Raw genomic sequence first — 23226 nt, 5'->3', positions numbered from 1 at the left:
CAACTTTGTTTATTGTAATAATATTTATATTTAACATTCACCAGCTTTGTGGAGCTCCCTGGAATAGCAAGGAGACGAGAGAAGAGGCAGCAACAGCTCAGCCTCGCTTCTGTATAGTCAGACACTGTTTGCAGACCTGGGGGTGGGGCCACACCATGGGCAGTAAGCTGCACAGAAAGAGAGCTAATAGAGACATGCCTCGAGTATGGGGGGCATGCCTTGAGCACTGATGGGCACATTGGATCTGTCATGTGACTAGGAGGTGCACTGCAGTGTTTAGAGATCAGAGCTCAGCAGCAAGAGAAGACACAGTGATGCAGGTAGGAGAATCAATGGACACTGAAGCTTAGGGTAGTGAGGGGAGAGTTACAGTGAGTAGGGGGTGAATCAGGCTCCCAGTACTCAGACCCATCTCCATGTGTGCCTCCCTAGCCATTTACCTCACCGCACAACACTGGATCGCATGGCCCATTCTGCACATACACAGAACGGGTCCTGCACAGACCCCTAAACATCATTTATGTGCATTTATCCTCGGATGAACGTACATCTCTGAATCAGGCCCAATGTTCTGAAAATCTCAGTTGAGGCCAGTCATTAAATTATATGCAGAATATATCTGTCAGGGCTATTGCATTGAGAGGGGGAGAAGGGGGTACAAAGTATTAAATTATTATAGGCCAGGTTACACAGCAGAAGGTAGGCCCAGGGCTCCTGTCCCTTTGCAGAGCCTGTATGACCCTATGCAGAGCCTGATTAAGCAAAATATGGTTCAATAGCAAAGCTAGCGGGCTAATATTAGACTGCCCATACTCCTGGCCATCAGGGCCGGTGCAAGGTTTCCGGGCGCCCTAGGCAACATTTCACCAACCTCCCCTGCTCCCTCCAATTCATAATATGCCACGCATCAGCCCACCCAGTTTATCATATGCCACACAGCAGTGTCCCAGATTCATAATATACTATATAGAATATTACACACAGCAGAGCACCAAAATCATAATGCATCTTTAACACTGTTGCCAATTCATAATATGCCACACAGCTTTGCCACAAATTCATTATATGCCACTCAGCCATGAATTATGCCATTCATTTTTTTTGTGGACTCAGTGGCACCTTCCAGTGGCTGGCGCCCTTAGGCGGCTGCCTAAGGTTGCCTAATGGTAGCACCGGCCCAGCTGGCCATTGTGCGCACATGGAGCACAGAGACACCCATGTACATTATACCAAGAATGCTTCCTTCATGTGTTTGGTCATGTAAAGTTGGGCATATCATTGACATTTCCAATTTATAGTTTTTGAAATCTGGACAGTGTGCGAAAAGTGAAGTAGCTGTACCACATATCCTGAAGGGCTTGTCTGCGCTCAGGCCATTCCCTATGGTGCTGGTACTGTATCTGAAGCATGTAAGGGGCCCATTACCAGCCTACCAATTATCCTGGTAGGTCTTCTCTGAGACTACAGGCTGATTCTCCTCTCTGTCTATCTCAAAAAAGATAATTTTACAAAGGAATAAAGGCTCTACAGCCTCCCTTAAAGAATATTTAACTATATCTTACCACAACATGAAATATTGTTTCTGCAAGTGTATGCAACAAAGCCCATACTACCTTGAAGTTTACACGGAACCCTCCCATCCGAAAACACTCAGTGCCTCAAATGAGAAAGAGCTCACATTGCAACCATGTTGCTCTGAGAGAAATATAGGCTTGTGATGTCACACAATAACATTTTATTCATATGTGAAATTGTAAATGAGGGAACTTTTCATTATATATATATAAAAAAATGCAACTTAAATACTCTCATTAGAGCATAACAATGTGATGTATATTTCCACCTTACAATAAATAATGCAGTAATGTGTGTTCGTTTTGCAGATAGATGCAGGCTTGCTAATAAAACTATTCATGGGTGAAAGTGTGTTTTCATGCTACATCATAAGCAGGACATGATTGAATGACAAGCGTGTGACATTGTCTCCTGCCAGCCATCCATCACCTGATGTTCATTTGTATGGAATCCTGTCCTCATTATTGTCAATCACAAACACCTGCCACAGATAATAGTGATGAATTGGCAGCAAGTCGCACTCTTATCCTTGAGAAAACTTCTCATTCAAACACTTGGCAACTTCCTTGTCTATTAGTTTACACTACTGCATGATTAAATGTGCCTGTTTGCTAAACCATTTTATTTAACACTAAGGCACATCAATAATACTCATTGTAAATCTGGTGGGTCACTCATCTTGTATTATTCAGAATGTTACAGTGTATAGCCATTGCTCATTAATGCACATTGCTCATTAATGAATATGTGATATTGATCTATGTCACATGTTCTCAAACTCGGTCCTCAAGACCCCAAACAGTGCTTGTTTTGCAGGTCTCCTCACAGAATCACAAGTGAAATAATTATCTCCACTTGTAGATCTTTTAAAATGTGTCAGTGAGTAATGACTACACCTGTGCACCTGGATGGTGACCTGGAAAACGTGACCTGTGTGGGGTCCTGAGGACTGAGGCCCTGATTCAGAGCCGCTCGCAAAAAGCGAGCGCTCGCTCTGAATCAGGGCGGGCGCTTGTTTTTTAAGTTGCGGCCTCCTGGCCGCTCGCATAGCTGTGGGTGACCACCCACAGCTTATGCGAGTGGCCAGGTGATGGTCATGATGGTCAAGACCATCGCGACCATCGGGCTTGTGACGAGACCCTTACGGTAGGGTCTCCTGGCCGCAAGCCCCAGTGGATGTCAGTAGGGCCACCCACAAACGGCAGGCGTTCCTGCAGGAATGCCTCCATTTGCCCAGCCACCCTCCCTCCCAGCCTACAAAATGGGGCGAGCTGTCGATCAACATCGATAGCCGCCCCGTTTGTTGCGAGTGCTTTTCGCGCTCGCTCCGTCGCTCGTGCACACCGAGCATGCACACTGGCCAACCATCGACCCGCTTGCGAGCAGGTCTGAATCAGGCCCAGAGTTTGAGAACCACTGATCTGTGTAATTGGAGAGAGAAAATGATCAATGACAGAAAAATATTGCCTCCAGTTCATTTTATTCCAAGGTTAGTAGCCTCAATTAGTTATGACGCCAAACAGTGGGGCCCATAGTCCATATTAGATAAACAGTAGTTCCCCCAGTTCATATTGTGACATAAAGCACTGCCCTCATTCATATTATGCCATACAGTAGTGTTGACAATTCATTATACTCCAGTTCATATTATGCCAGCCACACAAACATAAGTGCTTCCCGCAGGATGCAGTCAGGAAGCCGATGGATGAAATACTGACCGCCGGCTTCCCGACTGTCTAATCCCGGCAGGGGTCTAATGACAGGCGTCGAAATCCCGATGCCTGTCAATTTACCTATGCCAGGAGCCCGACGCCTGGCATAACGATCGAAGGTAAACCGGGCGGCGGGCACAGACAACCACGGGGTGGACGGTTAGGTTAGGAGCTCCCGGCGGGGGACTTAGGGTTTGGCACCCCCCGGGAGACTTAGGTTTAGGAGGGTTAGGGGGGGGTGGTAGGTTAGTAAATAGTTAAAATACTTACCTGTCGGGATCTTCACTGCTGGTCTTCCAGCATCGGGATTAGAACCGGCGGTATTCCATACCAATCCCCTTCCTGCACCCTCAGGGTAAAGCAGTGCATTACCACCTTGTAAAGCAGTGCATTACCACTTACATCTCTGTTTAAAAAGTAAAAGCGCTAAATAATCATTCAAAAGGTGTCTACCTGTTGAGTCTTTTTACATTTTAAAGAAGTGGGTCTATTAACCAAGGAAACTGTAGAAACAGAAAAACGACCATTCACATTTTATGGATATGGCATTTCCTTACAATGTGTCCTATAAAATACATTAGAATATCCCGTGATAGGAATAGGTCCTATAGTTGTCCTATAACTGATGATCCCCTGAGACTCAGGTCAAGAATTATTTCTAATCCAGAAAAAATAATGGGTAGCGCTACTATGAGTCACTATATGTGTCTTAGAAAATGTAGTGCACACTTTAATCTAATATATGGCTTGATCCACTCCAGCTGCTGCAAATGAAACCGTAGTGTCCTGGTAATATGGAAATATACATGCATAAACAAATATAGCAGCGCTTGGAGTGTTTAGTCAATATATTAAATATTTTATTTAGAATCGACTAGAACAAGTAAATGGTTTAAAATATCATAGAATGCAATTTATTTATCACACTATGTTAAAATGAGAATTAAAAATTCTTCCTTTATACACATAAAATCCTGATTTCAGTGAAATATTAACCCTGAGGGGTAAAACAAACATTTACTGCAAAATCTGCATGTATCAGTCAAAAGAAGGGTCTCCAATTAGAGATATGTGGTTGGCTGATCACTCTAAATATGTCCATCCACACTGCTTCTTTAGACTGTCTGATACTAAGGTTACTGTCCAATGAAGATTGCTCAGTGTAATACCCTGATGTAGGAAAATGTACCCGCAAGCATGCCCGAGTATACTGTTGAAGCCCGAGAATAGTAGCCTGGGCTGACCCTCTTATGTAACATGTAGTTATGTTGAAAGTATTGTACTGTACTTCCCTGGTTCATTCACCAGGTGGAGGAGATGTAGATTTTGCTCCAGGGGGAATATGCCAGGTCCACGGGTCTGAGAGGTTGGAACTGACTCCCGTCAGCCGATTTGTCTGGCTGTTGCTGTGTGACAGGTGTTAACAGCATGTGTCCATACTCCCAGTATAGATACGCCACAGTAGCCGGATCCCAGATGATACTATATGTGCCTCCGATATCCGCAGGTTGGCCGGTACAAGTGTGGCCGGAGATGTAGGTAAACGGCTGGAGACGGCCACAAATGCTGTGCTGGTGTGCGCTTGTCTCCGTGCGCGCAGGGACTCCTTTAAGGGTTCACCTTTGTCAGGCCAGCTTTGCGTGTAGGAGGCTCCTCAATGTCGGCCAAATCACCGGTGCATGCCGCAAGACACGTGCAAAACTGTATACACCACAGTCCCCCTCAGGTACAAAGCCTAAAGCGTTTCCCTGTATAACACAGCTTCATCAGAGGCAGTATGAAGGATCTCTCCAGGGACCCACTTGCTGACACACCGTAAGTATACTCTGGGTGCAGGATGTGCAGTGTGGGGCCCCCTGGACCTATTATATATATGCATATGCATGCATGGCATCAGAGACGTAACTAGACTTTTTGGTGCCCTGTGCCAGAAAGAGCATTGGCGCCCTCCTCATTTTTCAAAGGGACATAATGCACCCAAAAAAGGGCCATGGTTTCATGGGGAAGGACCAGGGAAGAGATAGGAGAGGCCAGGAGATGCTGGGGATGAAATAAGAGGAAGCTACAAGCAAGAATGATAAGAAACAGAAATTTGACAGGCCCAAACAGTGCCCCCTGACCTGTGGTGCCCTGTGCGATGGCACCGGCCGCACTACCCTAGCTATGGCCCTGCATGGCATATTACAGATTTTTGCTATACAGCATTAGAAGTAGGTATCTATAATTTACCATCAGTGTCTAGAAGTTTGCCAGCTGGGGGTAGGAGTCCATGGTAAAACAGCAGTTCCCATTATTATGTAGTACTAGTATACTTTATGTGGTTGTTTAGAATGTATCAGCAGTGGCTATCACTGTAAAATCAGCAGGGCAGATATCAATATTTTACCACAATGCCCATGATTAACATGCCAACAGATATGGACCCCTGCTGTACCCAGACCCTTAGCACACATACAGTAGAAATTAAATAACAGTTTGACCTTCCACCGGTAAGATGACTTGTCCCGCAGAGAAGACTACAGTGCTGATTGTTGTGCACAATTGCAGATAAGAATGGAACTCCAGTTGAGTTATTTATCCATTCATGTGATGTAAGCAGAAGGGACCATGAAATGTAGCAAAGCAATAGGCTGCACACTACAATTGGGTACTGCCATGAATCCTTTAGCCTTCATGGACCCATTCATACTCAACACAGCTGTACTGTAAATATATAATGTAAATATATTCCAACATTTCCCTAGTACACAGATTCAGTTTACGATGAATTTCCCAGAGAACCTTGGAAAATATTTTCATGATCCAGAGTCATAGGTAAAGTCAGAGTCATAGCAGCGATGCTGGGACCCAGACTGCAACTGGACGCACGGAGATGTCAGGTAAAGTGATAACTCGCTTACAGGGAATCGCGCACGGCAGTCCTTGCTTCCGGCGTAGGAGACGCACCGGAAGGCGCTGTAGGCAGGACCTGAAACATCCGCGTCCTCACTAGACCGCAGAGGCCTTATCATCTGACGCCAGAGATTGGCAACAGACGCTTCTGCTGACACGAGGCCAGAGTACCCAGTCGGTTGACACAGCTTAGGGGAGGTCGCCTCCTTGTCGATCGTTAAGCTGTGGGTTACCACCCACAGCTTAACGACCGACCAGGTTGATGGTCGCGATGTTGATCACCATCGCGACCATCGTGGCTTATGGCCAGACCCTAAGGTTGGGTCTGGGCACTCGTAAGCTCCAGGGAGCTTTCTGCTCTGATGGAGCAGGAAGCTCCCCACTGACATCACTGATGATGTCAGTGCGGCCGCCCACAAAACGGTAGGCGTTCGTAAAGGAACACCTCCATTTTGGAAACCATCCCACCGGCCCGCCTACCAAACGGGAGCAGCTGTCGATCAACATCGACAGCCGCCCCTTTGGTAGCGAGATGTCGATGTTGATCTGTCGCTCCGGGGCTTGCGAACGCGCAGTGTGGCCACTGCGCATGCGCAGGCCAAACCATCGAGTCAGTTACGAGCGCATCGGCGCTCGCGACCAACTCTGAATGAGGTCCATAGTGCTCTATATCCTACCAAGCATTGTGTTTTGAGTAGTTGATTCAGAGCCCATTGCAACTATGCATTATATGTGACGGTTTGCTAGCTGCTGTGTTATACTGCCTTTTATTTCTGTCAGTTTATAACTATAACTGTTTATCTCCTCAGCCCTCTGTTGCAGGTGTGTGGGGAGCTTTCTTATACTGTACTTCACATTTAAGTGTTATTTGTGAAGGTTGTCACATTACGTTGCATTATTACCTTTAAAATTCATATGGCAAAAAGTAAAGGCAATCAGGAGGAGGGGGTCCCTGTGCTGATTTCATGTAAAGCCTGTTTAGCGGGCTTGACCTCTCAGGACTTTATTAAGGATGGTTTGTGTGCTGTCTGTTATAAAGAGCCACCTCACCAGTCCACTATACCAGACCCTGGACAAGAGCCATCTTAGGTGTGTTCCTTGTCTCATGTTATGAAGCAGTTTGTGGATCATATAGCTACTCACATAATGCCTCCTTGTATGGGGTACCCAAAGCATGCTATGTTTACACCTCCTATACATCCTTCCTGGATGGATGCTTATGCACACTTAAGTCAGAATATGGCTTATTCAGTGGTTGCAAGCAGACTGGTAGTTACTAAGGTGCCTAAAGTTATCTTTTTATCAGTCTGCTCACAGAGGAATCGGATGATGTGCAGGGCTCCTCTCCAGGGTCTATCTTGGGGGAGGAGGACCATCCGTCCACAGTGGATGTTCGTTCTTTGATGAGGGCGGTTAAATCAATCCTAAATATTCAGGATGATGAACCAGCTCACAGTAAGAAGGCTCCAGTGTTTAATCATCACGAAAGGTGGCTAAAACAGTGTTTCCTGTATCTGAACAGCTCACTGAGCTTTCGGAAGAGGCATGGGGTAACTTGGATAAACTGTTTTATATGCATAAAAGATTAACATCGTTGTATCCTTTCCCAGCTTCTGAATGTACTAAGTGGGAGGTACTTCCTACTGTGGATGCTCATGTGATGCACTTAGTCAGAAATGCTACATTGCCTATTCTGTCAGCATCTTCTCTTAAGGATTCTACAGATAGGAAAATTGAAACATGTCTTAAGGCAATATTTTCATCATCGGGAGCTGCTACTCCATGCCTAAACTGTCCCGCATTGAGCGGGACAGTCCCGTTTTTATGGGGCTGTCCCTCCCGCGGACCGCAGTGTCCCGCGGTGGGGGGGAAGTTGTGGGAAGCATACACCGCTGCTCTGCATAGCAGAGAAGCGTGTATGCAGAGCGAGAATAGATGCTGTGCGCATGCGCACAGCATCTATTCACAGTACGGAGGGAAGCCCGGGGGCAGCCCAGCATCTGGGAGATGCTGGGCATGCCCCATTAGTGATGTAAACGAGGCGTGCCGATAGTCCATGCCCCTTTACAAGCAAGCCACGCCCCCTTTTTTGGGTGCGCGCGCCTTAGGCGCACGGATGTCCCGGGTGACAGTAATCAAATGTTGGGAGGTATGCTACTCGTCCAGCTATGGCTGGAGGCTGTGTAGCCAAAGCTGTTGAAGAATGGATGGGGACATTATAAGAATCTCTACCAGATGCTGCAGCAACGTTATCAATTCCAGGCGCTGCCTTTTGGCATATCAACAGCTCCTCGGGTATTTACCAAGATAATGGCCGTAATGACGGCCTATCTCAGGCATCAGGGAGTCAGAAAACTACCATATCTGGACAACCTTCTGATATTGGCACAAACTCCAGTTGTTTTACAACACCATCTTCAGCTGACCATAGCCTGATTACAGAAGCACAGCTGGATCATCATTTGGAAGAGATCCCAAAACAGCAGATGGTACATCTGGAAGCACTTCTGGACTCTCAAGCACAAAGGGTATTTCTACCAGAGGACAAGATTGCGACTCTATCATTGAGAGTACGCAAACTGCTATGCAAGCAAAGGGTATCCGTTCTATCAGCGATGCAGGTCCTGGGATCAATGGTATCCACCTGCGACATGGTGTGGGTATGCTCAATTTCACTGCAGGGATCAGCAAAAATTGATTCTCTCCAGGTGGAACGGACAGCATCATCTAATAAAATCCCAGAGAGATACTTCTCACTCAAGAGGTTCGTCTCTCACTCCTGTGGTGGCTGAAAAAGGATCATCTGGACAAAGGGTGACCATTCTGGATCCAAATTGGGTGCTTCTCACCACAGACGCCAATATTCGCTGATGGGGGACAGTGACAGGTCATCATACGTTCAGGGAAGATGGACAAATCAGGAAACTCATCTGCCAATAAACATTCTGGAGCGGACCTCAGCATACAAAGCACTCATCATGGCACAGGACCTGCTCCAGGGCAGGCCAGTCCAGATCCAGTGCGACAACGCGACCACAGTGGCCTATCTCAATGACCAGGGAGGCATGCAAAGTCATGCGGCCATGAAGGAAGTGACAAATGTTCTGATTTGGGCAGAACGTCATCTTCCGGCCATCTCGGCAATATTCATACCGGGAGTCCTCAATTGGGAAGCAGACTTTCTAAGTCATCAGGACATACAAGCCAGAGAGTGGTCTCTCCACCCTGGAGTGTTTCAGCTCGTGGTGAAAAAATGGGGTCTACCATAGGACCTCATTCAGAGTCGGTCGTATGCCTAACGACCGCAAAACTGAAAAAGGAGGCGATGGCATGGCCGGTCGGTCGCAACCAAAGTGACGCCCATACGTGAACAATGCACCTCCTCTAGCTAACGAGTGATAGCAGCTAGCGATCGAGTCAATCATTGTCAGTCGCTGTATGTTAATTTTTCTTCTGATGGTTGCGGCCGCTTGTGTTGTGTGCAAATTACACCAAAAATTAACAAAAAAACGCATAGAATAAGCCATCCCCATGAAATTTATTTATTCTTATTATTCGCTAATGCAAACACAACTGAATCAATTACAAGCCAATTAGCAGTGTTATTAGCTATAACAAACTATTATTAGCTGCTTGCATTGTGTGGCTCAAAATATAAACATCAATCCTAACATCAGTAACATTCGATAGTATCGATTGTACTCTGGGGCTTGCGAGAGCAAGTACCCAACCTCAAGCTGCACGATCAGCCAGGCCTCTAACCTACTCGCAGAGTGACGTTTTACTACTTCCGGCCTTCTATGTTGGTCATAGCAGGAAATTTATGTACGCCCCTGAAACGCCCTGAAAATGGTGAGGAACGCCTGCGTTTTTAGACCACCACCCCCGTCAACACCCACAAACGGCCTTTCATGTCAATCAACTCTCGGAAGCCACTTCCTGCTCGTAAGCCATACGATCGACAGCATTTTGGATTGCAAGGTCTCGTACGCACATGCGCACAACTAACCGTACGCATGCGTGGTTTGGAAACATCGGATGCGTACGACCAAGCGGCCGCTTACGACAGACTCTGAATGAGGTCCTTAGACCTCATGGCATCCCGTCACAACCACAATGTCCCCGGGTACGGGTCCAGGTCCAGAGACCCATCAGCAGCACACATGGATGCACTTGCAGTAAAATTTTACTTCAAGCTGGTGTATCTCTTTCCTCCAATTTCCCTTCTCCCAAGAGTCCTCAGGAAATTCAAGCAGGAAGGTGGAACAGTAATACTAGTGGCTCCGGCTTGGCCCAGACATCAGTGGTTCACCGACATCTATCCACAGACAGTCCGTATCTTCTTCCTCTATGGCAGGATCTGTTAACGCAGGGTCCCTGCAAGCATCCAGACTTACCGTGTCTGGCTTTGATGGCATGGCTCTTGAATCTTCCATCTTAAAAGCCAAAGGTTTCTCCAGCTCTGTGATTCAAACGATGCTTAGAGCATGAAAGCCTGCCTATACCCGCATTTATTACAGGGTTTGGCATTCTTTTGGTCAGTGGTGTTCCACAGGAAGTATGACCCTAAGGCCTTTAAGGTTTCCCCGGGTACTGGCTTTTCTCCAGGTTGGTTTGGACCTTGGTCTCCACCTGGTCACTTTGAGAATGCAGGTTTTTGCATTGTCAGTCTGGTTACAGAGAAAGATTGCTTCGTTACCAGATGTTAGAATTTTTTTTCAGTGAGTTCTGAGAGTTCAGCCTCCTTTTGTCCCACCGGTAGCACCGTGGGATCTGTCTTTGGTTCTTAAGGAGCTACAAGCTCTCCCATTTGAACCTTTGGTCTCTGTAAATTTGAAATGGTTGACAGCAAAGACACTTTTTCTCCTCGCTATCTCTTCTGCACGCAGTTTCTGATTTGGCAGCGCTCTCTTGTCGCTCCCCATTTTTTATTTTTCACCAGGATAGAGCTGTTCTTCATACTAGGGAGAATTACCTTCCTAAGAAAGTTTCCCGCCTTATGTAAATGAAGAAATTCTAGTTCCAGCTTTTCATGCTCTAGACCTCTCTGTAGGTGAAGTCTCCCTGGATGTAGTTCGTGATCTCCATATATATGTGGAGCTTACAAACTCTGGGCCTGATTCAGAGCCGCTCGCTCTGACAGAGCGCTCGCTCTGAATCAGGGCCGGGCTTTTTTATTTTTGGAGCAACCTGCTCGCATAGCTGTGGGTGACCACCCACAGCTATAGCGAGCGGCTATGATGATGGTCGCGATGATCAAGACCATCGCGACCATCGTGCTTGCAACGAGACCCTTGTGATTGGTTCGCGTTCATCACAAGCCCCAGAGAGCTTTCTGCTCTAACAGAGCCAGAAGTTCTCTACTGACCCTACTTGTGATGTCAGTGGGGCCGCCCCCAAACGGCAGGCGTTCTCATGGGAACGCCTCCGTTTGGGCAGCCATCCCCCCGGCCCGCCCACCAAAGGTGGCGAATTCTCACTCAACATCGACAGCTCGCCCCCTTTGGTGTGAGACCTGGAGCGACAGAGTGCCCGTCATTAGCCGGGTCTCGCGCATGCGCACGACGGAGCTGGCTCTGTCGTGTGCATGCGCTGTGGGCCACCCTCGACCCGGTTGCGAGCGCTCAGCGCTTGCAACCGGGTCTGAATCAGGCCCTCTGTTAAAAAATCAGATGCTCTTTTTGTATTATATGGTTTTCACAAACGAGGATGGCCAGCTAATAAGCAGACCCTGGCTTGATGGTTACGTATGATTATCTCTTACACTGCTCTCCCTGTCCCAAACAAGGTGACAGTGCATTCTACTCGGTCTGTAGGGCCATCATGCGCTTTTAGTCTTGGTGCCTCTGGTGAACAATTGTGCAAGGCAGCCACGTGGTCTTCTGTCCACACTTTTCTTAGGGTCTATGCCTTTGATACTTTTGCCTCTCAGGATGCTTCCTTTGGGCGATGAGTTCTCCTTTCTGCTCAGGTGCGTCCCCCACCCTAAGGGGAACTGTGTCAGGGTTCAGCCTAGGATCGGCCTCTCTCACCTCCTTGCCGGCTTCCCCTGACTTCCTTGCGGTCAGACGTCTGGTGCAGTGATGGATGTGGGGCTGAATATTCTGCCTTAGGTGCTTTTTGCGAGCTTCCATGGTCGGCTGTGTGTGCTGGGGATCGGAGTTCCCATCATGGGCGCCGCCATGACAGTTCCTCTCATGTGACAGTACTCCTAACCTATGGTAGCATGATTTCAGTCAGCTGATGCTGTGCTCCAGTAATCTGCTACCCCTGGGTATAAATCCGCCTCCAGAACTCCAGGAAGTTGCTGTTCAACTTTTTCTTCTCTGTTCCAGTGATACCAGTGTTGCTCTGTGCTAATCTTTCAGAGAGTTACTTCAGCCTGTTCACAGTTCTCCAGTTTCCAGTATTAGCTTCCAAGCTATTCTTAGTCTGAGAGTAGTTCTCTCCCAGTATCCAGACTGTTTTGTTTTCTATGTCTGTGTGTCTTTGTATATGTGCTGCTAGTAATGCAGCTTCCTTGTGTCACTGAGGTGTCAGATTACCTGCTGGTATTAATTAGCCCACAGTTGGACCTCCCAGCACATATCTGTGTCAATCAGCCCTGTGTCTTGTCAGTGCAAATCTGCACTTGCATTTAGCACTCTCCTAGTGTATGCCTGACTTGTCTTTGTGTCTTGTCTCTGCCAATCATTTCCAGCGTTCCCATATATTCCCTGAGTCCACTCTGCTCTTGTCTGTGCAATCTCCAGTATATGTCTGTGTTTTTTGCTCAGTGTCTTGTCTCCGGTAATCAGCTCCAATCATTTCCAGCATTTCTTCTGCCATTCCCAGGTACCTGTCCAGAGGGCCGCGACCTGCTCAATTGGTGCAGCTGAAAACCAAATCCCAATTGGAGGGGTCACTGGAGAAAACCACCAAGTGAGTTAGACTCCGCGCCTCTGGGCAGGTCTAGCCAAACCTGGGTTTGGCCGCAACTAGGAGACCTAATCTAGTCACTCCCCTAGTCACCCGAACCCCTCGGCTCACCGTCCTCCACAGAGGAATTCTTGCACTGGATCGTGACAAACTGCTTTATGACATACTCATGGTATCCCTGTGGATCCCTATGGACCCTGAAAAAAAAATTTGAGTTATGGTAGACTTACCTTGATAACTCCTTTTCTTTGAAGTCCATAGGGTCCACAGGCACCCACCCTGACGCACCTGGCTGCATTAGGTACATTTTCTTTTCTTTCGGTCACGGATTCCCTCATCTTGTGTGAGAGTGTTTCTGGTGTGTGATTGTTCTTCCTTCGCCTCTTTCCTTCTCCTGCCTTTCCCTTCTCCTGTTTACAAAACTGAAGGACTGTGGCTGGGGATGGGGTATATATGGAGGACCCAAGGCATCCTGGGAGCTGAAAGCTTTAACTGTTGGGTGCCTGGATCTCTCCAACCACTTTACCCCCATGGAATGCCTGTGCACCCTATGGACTTCAAATAAAAGGAGTTATCAAGGTAAGTCTACCAAAACTCTAATTTTTTGAGCGCTGTGGCTGCGACAATGTTGAGGCTAACGCTGTTCCTCACCTCTATGAGGGGAATTCAAGTGTGTTGGCATCAGCAACCACTAGATGGCACTGATGGAGCAATTCAATTGATGCTCCATTCTGGTGTGCACGGACAGGTCTTTTAGGTGGACAGCAAGGTGTAGCACAATACAGGGAGGCAACACTATACAGGGAGAATACACTATACAAGGGACATCACTGTATAGAGGACAGGTCTATTAGGTGGACAGCACCATACAGGGGGCAGTACTATCTTATCTATCTATCTATCTATCGCTGATCCTCACCTCTTTGGGGAGAATTCAAGTGTGTTGCACGTCGGCAGCCACTAGATGGCGCCTGATGGAGCAATTCAATTGTTGCTCTGTACAGGCGCGCACAGCCGCCGGCACTGACATGTCGACTCGCAGCCCCCCAAGCTGCCGCGCAGAAATGACTGAAAAGTGACCGCTTTCATCTCTCAAACTGAACTTTTCATGGGTGTGACAATGTCATGTAATTTTGATGGGCTGCTAACTAGTCATTATAATAATCACTGAAAAACAGCAGTGCCAGAAATATAGGTAGAGTTCATGTCAACCATGGGCTATGCTGTGTTGGACGTATGTGACATTCCACCTCTTTAGAGGCGTATCTTTTGTACCTAGTGGAAGTGCGCACTGATGACAATGACTAGTAGCAGACCAAGGGCCTGATTCAGAGGTGGACGCTAATGCAGCCGCGACTGCTTCTTTTTCCGCAGTGTGACTGCACCTTTATGCTAATCCTGCAGCCACTGGAATTTGTACAGAGACGCCCACCAGCTACAGCGATAATCCGACGCTTTGTGTATTAAGTAGCACCATCAAACATTGCACCAGCTCTATGGAGGCAAAGAATATCCATCTGAAGATGGCTGCCGAAATCAGTGCAACTGCAGCCCCATCTGGCTAGCCACCCCCCTGTTACTACCCTGAAACACCCACCTAAATTACCTCTCTGTGTCCAAATTTGCTCTGCAGCTTTCCGTCACATGAGCAGAGCGAGTCGCATGCATACACAGACTGAAACCATCGTCCGCTTGTGCGCGGCATCAACACTGCGTCCACCTCTGAATCACCATGCACCTAAGAGACAGATGCTTGACAAGATGCTTACAACTCTGCATATGGGAGAATACCGTCATTGCTACTGTGCACTTCGGGAGCAACATACACTCTATTTAGTTCTTAATCACCACAAGCCTGAAGGGGGGAGAAATGTGTGTTGCCTGTACGTTATAAAAGAAACTGCTGTGAATAGAAAGATTTACTGACTCTTCATTAGTAGAGATTAATATGCAGCAACCTTAAATAAAACTAAAGGCTCCCATACATCACAGATTGATTGCAGCAATCGTGCAATTTGCAATCGATTGTGTATAAAAATCTTTCCCTCTTTCAATCGATTGTGGCAATTCTGCAATCTGCAATAGATTGAAAAAGGGAAAGATTTTTATTAGGGATGTGCAGGCTCGGATAGGTTCCATGATGTTTGTCCATACAAGATGACGTTTAGCCTCTTTCTGAGTTCCGTTTTTTTGGAGGGAAAAATCCGAACTCGGCGTGCAAACGCGAACCTATCCGAGCCTGCACATCCCTAATTTTTATACACAATCGATTGCAAATTGCACGATTGCTGCAATCAATCTCCGATGTATGGGGGCCTTTAGGGCCTGATTCAGCACGGATCCCACGGCTGCATTCGCACTCAGCCAGCCGATGTTTGCATTCTGCGCATGCATATGCTTCGCAGTGCACGTGCGCGAACTAGCCACTGCGATCAGGAAGCGATTGCAGTGAGCACACAGAGTCTTCACATAGTGATTGACATGAAGTGACTGATGGGGCTGGAGAGGGGGGTTGGTCGGTGAAACGCAGATGTGTCTGTGCGTTTGAACGCCGTTACAGAGGCGTGCATAATTAAGCCCCTGCGATTGTATATGCTGGAAGAGGTCTAGATGGTGACAGGAAATTTAGCAGTTTGTGTGGTAGGGTCACGTCATCCACAATTGTGCGAATGGTTCCGATGTTACCGATTTTTAGCTGGTTTGCGGATGCATGTCATGGGAATTGGGCGGCTTTATACAGTGATGGGCGTCTTGGTATAGTGCTGTGGTTACCGTGTGATTGCATTCATTAGCATATTTTCGCAGCTAGCAGGTGGGTGCAAACGCGCGTGCAAACGTGCTGAATCAGGCTAAACACGAAGCATGTTTGGAAGCATGGTGCATGGGATACAGGGTAAATGGATCGATTTTACAATGAATAGTGCCTTAGCACAGATGGCAGAATCTAGAAAAACATTATTAAAAAAATATATAGTTGGCTATTACACAAAAGCAGAGTATTACTTTTTGAGCATTGTCTGCAGAAGTTGCACTCAGGCAAGGAGGGAGGAGGGAGGGGGGGGCGGGATTTTCCATTCCGACAAAACATATAAAGAGATCTGGGACAGTAGCGAGTTGTAGACCTCAGCAAATCGAATCATTAATTATATGATTCTGGAGACATGGTATCTGTACGGTCCGCTGTCTATATCCACTTTCCTATCTGCAAAATGAACAAACCAGCCTGGCTGTATAAACAGCTTCAGACTTTCCATTAATACATCTTATTTTCCACCTGAATGAGGTGTCACCCAGTAAATACATAAAATAAAGAATGATGTTATGTAGTTCAGCTTTATTTTTCAGACAGTTGATCATCTCCAGGATTACATCAGGAAGAATATGCAGCTCTACAGATGAGGATGGGTTAGCTTGCTATGCTTTGGATTTTTAGGTGAACCAATGTAACAAAGCACAGGGAATCCAGAATAATAGAATGGGCCTGATTTTGAGACGAATGCAATCCTCACGCAATGCCGATGTTCATGTAGTTGAGCGATTGTTTGCGCCTGCGCATGCGTTAACATTTCTGGAAACCCCTACAACCCATGCTTTACTCAGGGTCAGGGGTGAATCTATAAAGTGTGCAGGCTGAAGCGGTGCACACGGGTACCCGGGTCAGGGGGAACCAGCACCCTGCACCCATATTATCTAAAACTTACCTCTCCGAGGTCCCGCGTCAGGTTGTCTCAGCGTTGCACAAAACGCTGTAAAATAGCTGCCGCAGCCTTTTTTCCAGTGTTATGCGCACGAGCAGTAAGGAAATCACCGGGGAAATGGTGCGGCTGACATTTTCCCACCGATTTTCTCACTGCGCATGCACAGTAGACTAGGCATACCCTAGTGCCCAGAGTCTACTGATGCTGTGGTGGCCGGCCAGCCACATCAGACAGCTGCCGGCCACCGGGGAGAGAGGAGGGTGCCATGGACAGGGAATGCACACAGGCCCCCTCCTCTCTTAAGACGCCCCTGCTCAGGGGTGTATGCACAAAGGTGCTGTTGTGATTGGGACAGACAGCATCAGAAAAGGCGGCTCATTCCTGGGCAGTAACTGGGCGGAGGCTAGTAGTGCACATAAACATGGGCCATACAGTGGGCGTATTATGGGAGTGTTGTGGGCTTGTCAATGCAACAGACACACAGCTGCAAGCATAGAAGGCCCTGGCAAGAGGGAGAAACTGCACCTGCCATAGGGCTTGTGCCATTTTCGATGGTGGACCGATGGTGACATCATATAAGGATACACCAATGGGTATTACAACGTGCACAAGAGCTAGAAGTGAGCGTCTCAGTCCTTGCACATTCAGCCACACAGATGTACACAAGGGAAGGAGTTTGTTGGCTATTTGCATAAACTCGCAGATGGGCGACTGCCAATATCTGCTGCTGTATTCACTTTTGCGTGTGGCTCAGAATCAGGCCCTAGGTGTTTAGTCTCTCTTCCACATGAAATATTAGCAACTATTTTCCATTTTTGAGCATATGTTTTCTATTATAGAGAGAAGCTTAAGTGTTTGTGCACATCAACAATAAATTTGCACAGTTATTAATGTTAAATTGTGCTGTACATTAAGGCCCTGATTCAGACCCGCTCGCTGCCGGAGGCAGCTCGCAGGTCTGAAGGGCGTTTTTTTTTTTTTTGGACCGGCCTTCTGGCCGCTCGCTAAGCTGTGGGTGACCACCCACAGCTTTAGCAAACAGCCAGGTGATAGGGTCTCGTCTGCCGCAAGCCCCAGTGAGCTTCCGGCTCTGATAGAGCCAGAAGCTCACTACTGACATCACTCGTGATGTCAGTAGGGCCACCCCCAAACGGCAAGCGTTCCTTCGGGAACGCCTCCATTTAGCAAGCCACCCCCCCACCCGCCTACAAAACAGGGCGAGCTGTCAATCAACATCGACAGCCACCCCGTTTGTAGCGAGCCCCGGAGTGACTGAATTTCTCGCTCGCTCTGGGGCTCGTGCGTGCGCACTGCCTGGCCATCGACCCGCTTGCGAGCGGGTCTGAATCAGGCCCTAAGTCTGGGGATAGCTAAGAGCTCCATTACCACCAAAATCAAAGAAACCTCATATCAAATCTATTACCTTTGGTATTATACCCCATCATGACTTAACCAAATGTTCCCATCCTCCTCACTGGATTGCTGGCGGGGCTGTGTTTGCGGGGGTACCATGCTACATACTGTATATGGTGGACTTGCTTGATTATATTCCCCTTCTGGGAATTGTCTTTGTGAAACCTCTGTGGCAAAAGATCCCTGGATATTTTTACTAAGTTACACCCCACCCCTCCCCTCCAGGATCTTAACAAATTTTCCCAAAAACTAGCTGCACACATTTTGGCAGCGGCCACATCCCAGATAGCCCTGAACTAGAAAAACACTTCCCCACCGTCTCTCAAGCGTAGGTCTGGCATGTGTCAACTATGGAGGAGATACCTACTATCGTCATGCTAGAGGCCATGTTATCCAAAAGGTTTGGGCTCCCTGACTCGTGATGAAAGGTAGATTCCCATCTGTTTCTGTACCTACGCTGCCCCTCCCTTAGACGACCCTTGGGCGGTGATGCTGGTATCCTCTAGCCTGTCTTATTTCCTTTCACCCTCCCTATCAATCACCTTATTTTTTGGTTTGTAACTGTTTATGTGCTCATACCACGTGGTCCCCCCATCCTCACCCCCTATTCTCACCTCCATTTGAGGAAAAATTGGTCACCTATTGTTATTGACAATTGTCTGTTTTATGTTATATTTTGGAGCATTAGTGGGCTACATGCAAAAGCAGCCAGCATTTACCCTGCATGAAAAAAAATAGAATGAATGCATTTGTACCCCATGAATTGCATCGCTCTCTTTGCTTTGCTCCCAGCTCAATAGCACTCCAAAAGGACGCAGTGCCATCCACTAGAGACAGAAATTTCTGCTTGCACTCTAACTAGAGGCGAGCAGTTCAGTTTTGCTGAAAACCATACACACCTGAACTTTGGGGTTCTGAGTCAAACCCCAAAGTTCTGGCTTGGATAACTTCGGGGTTACAGAAGGGAGTCCTGACTTAGGTATTTTTAACAAGTTCATAACTCGGATCTAAAAACCAGATCTTGTGTGTTTTGGATTGCATGTCAGTCCCTCCCACGTTATTTCAGGTGACATTTCACACAGGAGACTGTATGGAGAGCGTGTGAGCTGTAATTCATGATGCAATACTACATACTAGTCGCCATTAGAGAGTGTTGTAGGTAGATGGACTGGGTGGGAAGTATGTAAAAGACTGCAGGCATTTTTGTCACTGTGTATGTTTGTTTGTCAGACACTACTGTAGCTAGCACCTGTAATCCAGTGCAAACAGGCTCTTGTGTATGTTTGATAGAAGTGAGCTGCATTTACAAATGTTTTTCATAGATGTGCTACATTCTTTTAAGCTTCCATGTGTTTGTGCCGCTGCTCTGGTGCTTAGTTTAGCCAGCCAGCTCGCTACAGCCCCTGGCCGATATTGATGAAAACAATATTGTGAGCTGTGAGGAAGTGGCGTCTCTCTCTGTAGTGACACCCAGTGCAGGGAGGGCTGTATTGCGTGGCAAAAAAGGGGGCATGGCCTTGCAGACAAGGGGTGTGGCATTGCGATCTGAACACCCGTTTTAGTCACTCCGGGTGTCCCGGAGGTACGGACTGCCCGGGGACCACTCTGTGCTAGCTCCATCACTGTGTCAGAAACCAAGTGCTGAACGTAATGCAACAGTGCATCACCTAGCTCCTGTCACTGAGGAGGAGTCGGCACTGTGGTGTCACCCCTCGGCGGGTGGTACCTGGGTGTGGCCCCCACCCCCCTTGTAATGCCACTGCTGTTAGGTGGTAAAAATTGACTGGAAATGACTGGAAATTAATGTTATTGATGTTAATAATAATATAGGAACAAAACAGGTCCAAGTTACATGATTTTAGCTGTTTTTTTTATCAATGTTTAAAGGAATCCAGATCCAAAAGCAAAACCAAATTCAAAACACTTGAGGGTAGTTTTGCCAAAACCAAACACAATGATTTAGAACAAAACCAAAACATATGAGTCTCTTTAACTCTAACGCCTATAGATAGAACTTACAGACTTCTCCACATAAACATACTGTACAGTAGGAAACAAATCCTAAATATAGCTGGAGACTACAGTAAAACTTCTGTAGCTATACACTTTCCCCTTAAAGGTTACAGGTCCCAGACCAATTGCAACTGATTTCTCATAATTAGAAAATACAGACTTTCCCAGTGATTAATTAACATGAAATTTGTTTAAACAAAACGGCAGTTGCTTAAGTTTCTCCCCTCATTTTACCATATTATTAGCTTAATCAGCATGCAGCCAATCAGCATCACCCTTTTGTTATACCATTATTTTTACATTATTACAATGTTTCCTGGCCTGTGATTCTCAGCCAGCAATTGTCACCACACAGCCAATACCCTATACCAAATGCTGCAAGTAAGGGCTCACTGAAGGTGGTGGTAAAGGTGTGTAAGTGCCTAATTGGGTCACACAGCTCATAAAAGGACAGATTCCCAGCATCATAGTCCAAATGTATTCTAAATCTATTACAGGAAAAACGGTGCGGTGACATGGTGACTTTACCATCATGTATCACTGAGTATTGGCTGTTGTACAATCTGCGCAGACACCAAGACTTCTTATTATCGCCAATATATGACTGTTCCCCTGTCCTGTCTATACTAGGATAGGCCACACCTAATCTCCAGTCTCCTGATTCACTGGTCTCTACTTCCCAGTAATGTTGCTGTGAGGAAAAACTCCTGGTGCTTAAAACCTGGTTATACTGAAATCTCTCATCTGTTTCTGGGCGATTCTGGTATGCTGCAGACCAATATACAGTTTTCATGTCAGAATCTACAAGTAAATTATTAGCAGCTGTGTTTATATTCAGTAATATACCAGTGTTTTCCTGCAAGTCACTACCTCTCATGTTATCGGAAAAACTGGTGTGCAATGGCTGTAAGATCATCGCCTTTTCAAAATCCCTCACATCATGGACCTGTTGTTTATCACGTCTCTCTCTTTCCTTATTAGCCCCCTCCTCAATATCATTAAAGTCAACTCTGTCAGATTCCTGGTCTAGTAATACAGATAATGGATCCGTTGTGTTACACAGCTTCTCAATGTGGTGCATCTTCCTGGACAGCTCATTCCTCTTTATTTCCAGCTCCTGGATTAGATCAGACATAAAGAGTGAAACCTGTTCTTCCTCTGCATTCTCTTGTCCTCTCCTGTGATCATTCAGACTTTGGATTCTGTACTCAATTTCTTCTCTCTTTGAGATCATTTTGTCCAGAACATTCCTCAGTTTCTCTTTCTTCTTCTCCGAGGTCTCATTAAGTAACTCCACCTGGTGCCCCTTGTGTTTTCCATCAAGTCTGCAGGACACACAGATAAGGGAAGTATCCTCAGTACAGTAATACTCTAAGATCTTCTTGTGGACAATGCATTTTCTGATGCCCAGAGTTGTGGTGGGTTCAGTTAAGACATGTTCCTCTGACTTACTGTGCACTCTCAGGTGATCATCACACAAAGAAGCCTCACACATCAGACAGGATTTAACAGCAGGTAAAGCTGTGTGGATACAGTAGGTACAGCAGATTCCAACCACCTCCTTCTCTGGTTGAGCAGTCCGGAAATGCTCCACTATGTTACACAGAGCAATGTTCCTCTGAAGTGCAGGACGCTCATAAAACTTAACTCTGCATTCAGGACAGGCATAAACTCCACTTTTCTCCTGTGTATCTAGCGCACAGTCAATGCAGTGCCGGCAGTAGGTATGTCCACATGTCAGGTTTACTGGATGTGTATATATTTCAAGGCAGATGGAGCAATTCAGCTCGTCTCTCGGATCAGCAGACGCCATCATTTAAAGGCAGGAAGAACGAAATGAAAGTGAAAGTCTCTGGCATGCTTGGCTTTGTTTCACAGCACAGCACAGCACAGAAGGTCTTGCTACTCAGGTTACAAGTACAACTATTTAGCATGAATGTCGCTGGATATAGTCAAAGTTAAGAACATTCCAAGCATAAAAATTGCTACATATTCTTCAGCAATACACAATTGCTATAGCTCTATACACTTTAATCAACACATAATTTCCATATGTATATTTAATTTTGGGTCTGCACTACAGGAAGTGCTGGGCAGGTAAGCTTGATGTGATCTAGACCTAGGAGAAGATATATATATATATATATACCATGTGGTTACAGAGGAAGAACTGTCAGATTTGTCTCTCCAGGTGCCCATGTGCAATTTTAACTAATGGTCACATGGGTATGCAGTCAGGATGTCACCTTCACAATTGCAACAGCAGAAAGTCGACATTGATGATGTTGACAAGGTTAAAATGTTGTCATTAATGTTGACACCAGCAAAATGTCGACATTTCCACGAGGCTTAGGGTTAGCATTAGGGTTGCTGTTAGGATTTAGGACAAAGTACAGGAAAGACATTGTAACAATGTCAACATAACATGGTTAATGTCAACTGTGGTAAGGTAGCCTTATAGTAGAAGCACACACACTGATTCTGGTCTTCTCTACCATTGGTTTATTGTTTACAGGATCACAAAACAATGACTTGTGAAATAGCAGTATGTTCACAGCCCTGTCACTGATACCCCTTTCACATCGCTATTGGCAGGTCGCACCCACGATCCCAGGTGCGACCTGCCTGAGACCCCTTTCAGACTGGCGGCCCGACCCAGCAATAATGTCGGGTCGATAACATCACCGCCATTGCTGCTGAGCCGGCGCTTGGAGATGAGATCATCTCCAAGCGCTGGCTCTCCCTATGCAGTGAACGGGACTGGGGTCGCCTCGACACAGGTTACCCATTCCCACCGCACCGGTTACCCAGGTTGAAATGCCAGGTCACTCGACCCAGGTTATTTCAACTGGGCCCTTTCACACTGCGCAGTAACCCTGGTTGCAGCACATTCATGTGCAGTAACCCGGGTTATTTGATGGCAGTGTGAAAGGAGTATTACTAACAGAGACCTACTCCCTAGTCACTAGCCACTATTTGGCATTTGTCATACTGACACATGGCCA

The 23226-nt window shown here is 46.7% G+C and overlaps 2 protein-coding genes across 2 annotated transcripts in view; both read right to left on the bottom strand.

Annotated features, from left to right (window-relative positions):
* Positions 1-23226, bottom strand: part of LOC148511899 (myosin heavy chain, skeletal muscle-like) — a 319183-nt gene that overhangs the window by 94460 nt on the left and 201497 nt on the right. The window lies entirely within an intron of this gene.
* LOC148511900 (E3 ubiquitin/ISG15 ligase TRIM25-like) lies at positions 20076-22034 on the bottom strand. The gene has a single exon (XM_088482736.1). The coding sequence runs from the start codon at positions 22032-22034 to the stop codon at positions 20526-20528; it is 1509 nt and encodes a 502-aa protein (XP_088338862.1). The 3' UTR covers positions 20076-20525.

This window comes from Taudactylus pleione, unplaced genomic scaffold (genome assembly GCF_031769625.1).
Source record: "Taudactylus pleione unplaced genomic scaffold, aTauple2 ptg000290l, whole genome shotgun sequence".
In the NCBI taxonomy this organism is placed as follows: Eukaryota; Metazoa; Chordata; class Amphibia; order Anura; family Myobatrachidae; genus Taudactylus; species Taudactylus pleione.
The sequence above is the reverse complement of the archived record's forward strand: the minus strand, read 5'-3'. Positions and strand labels throughout refer to the sequence as shown.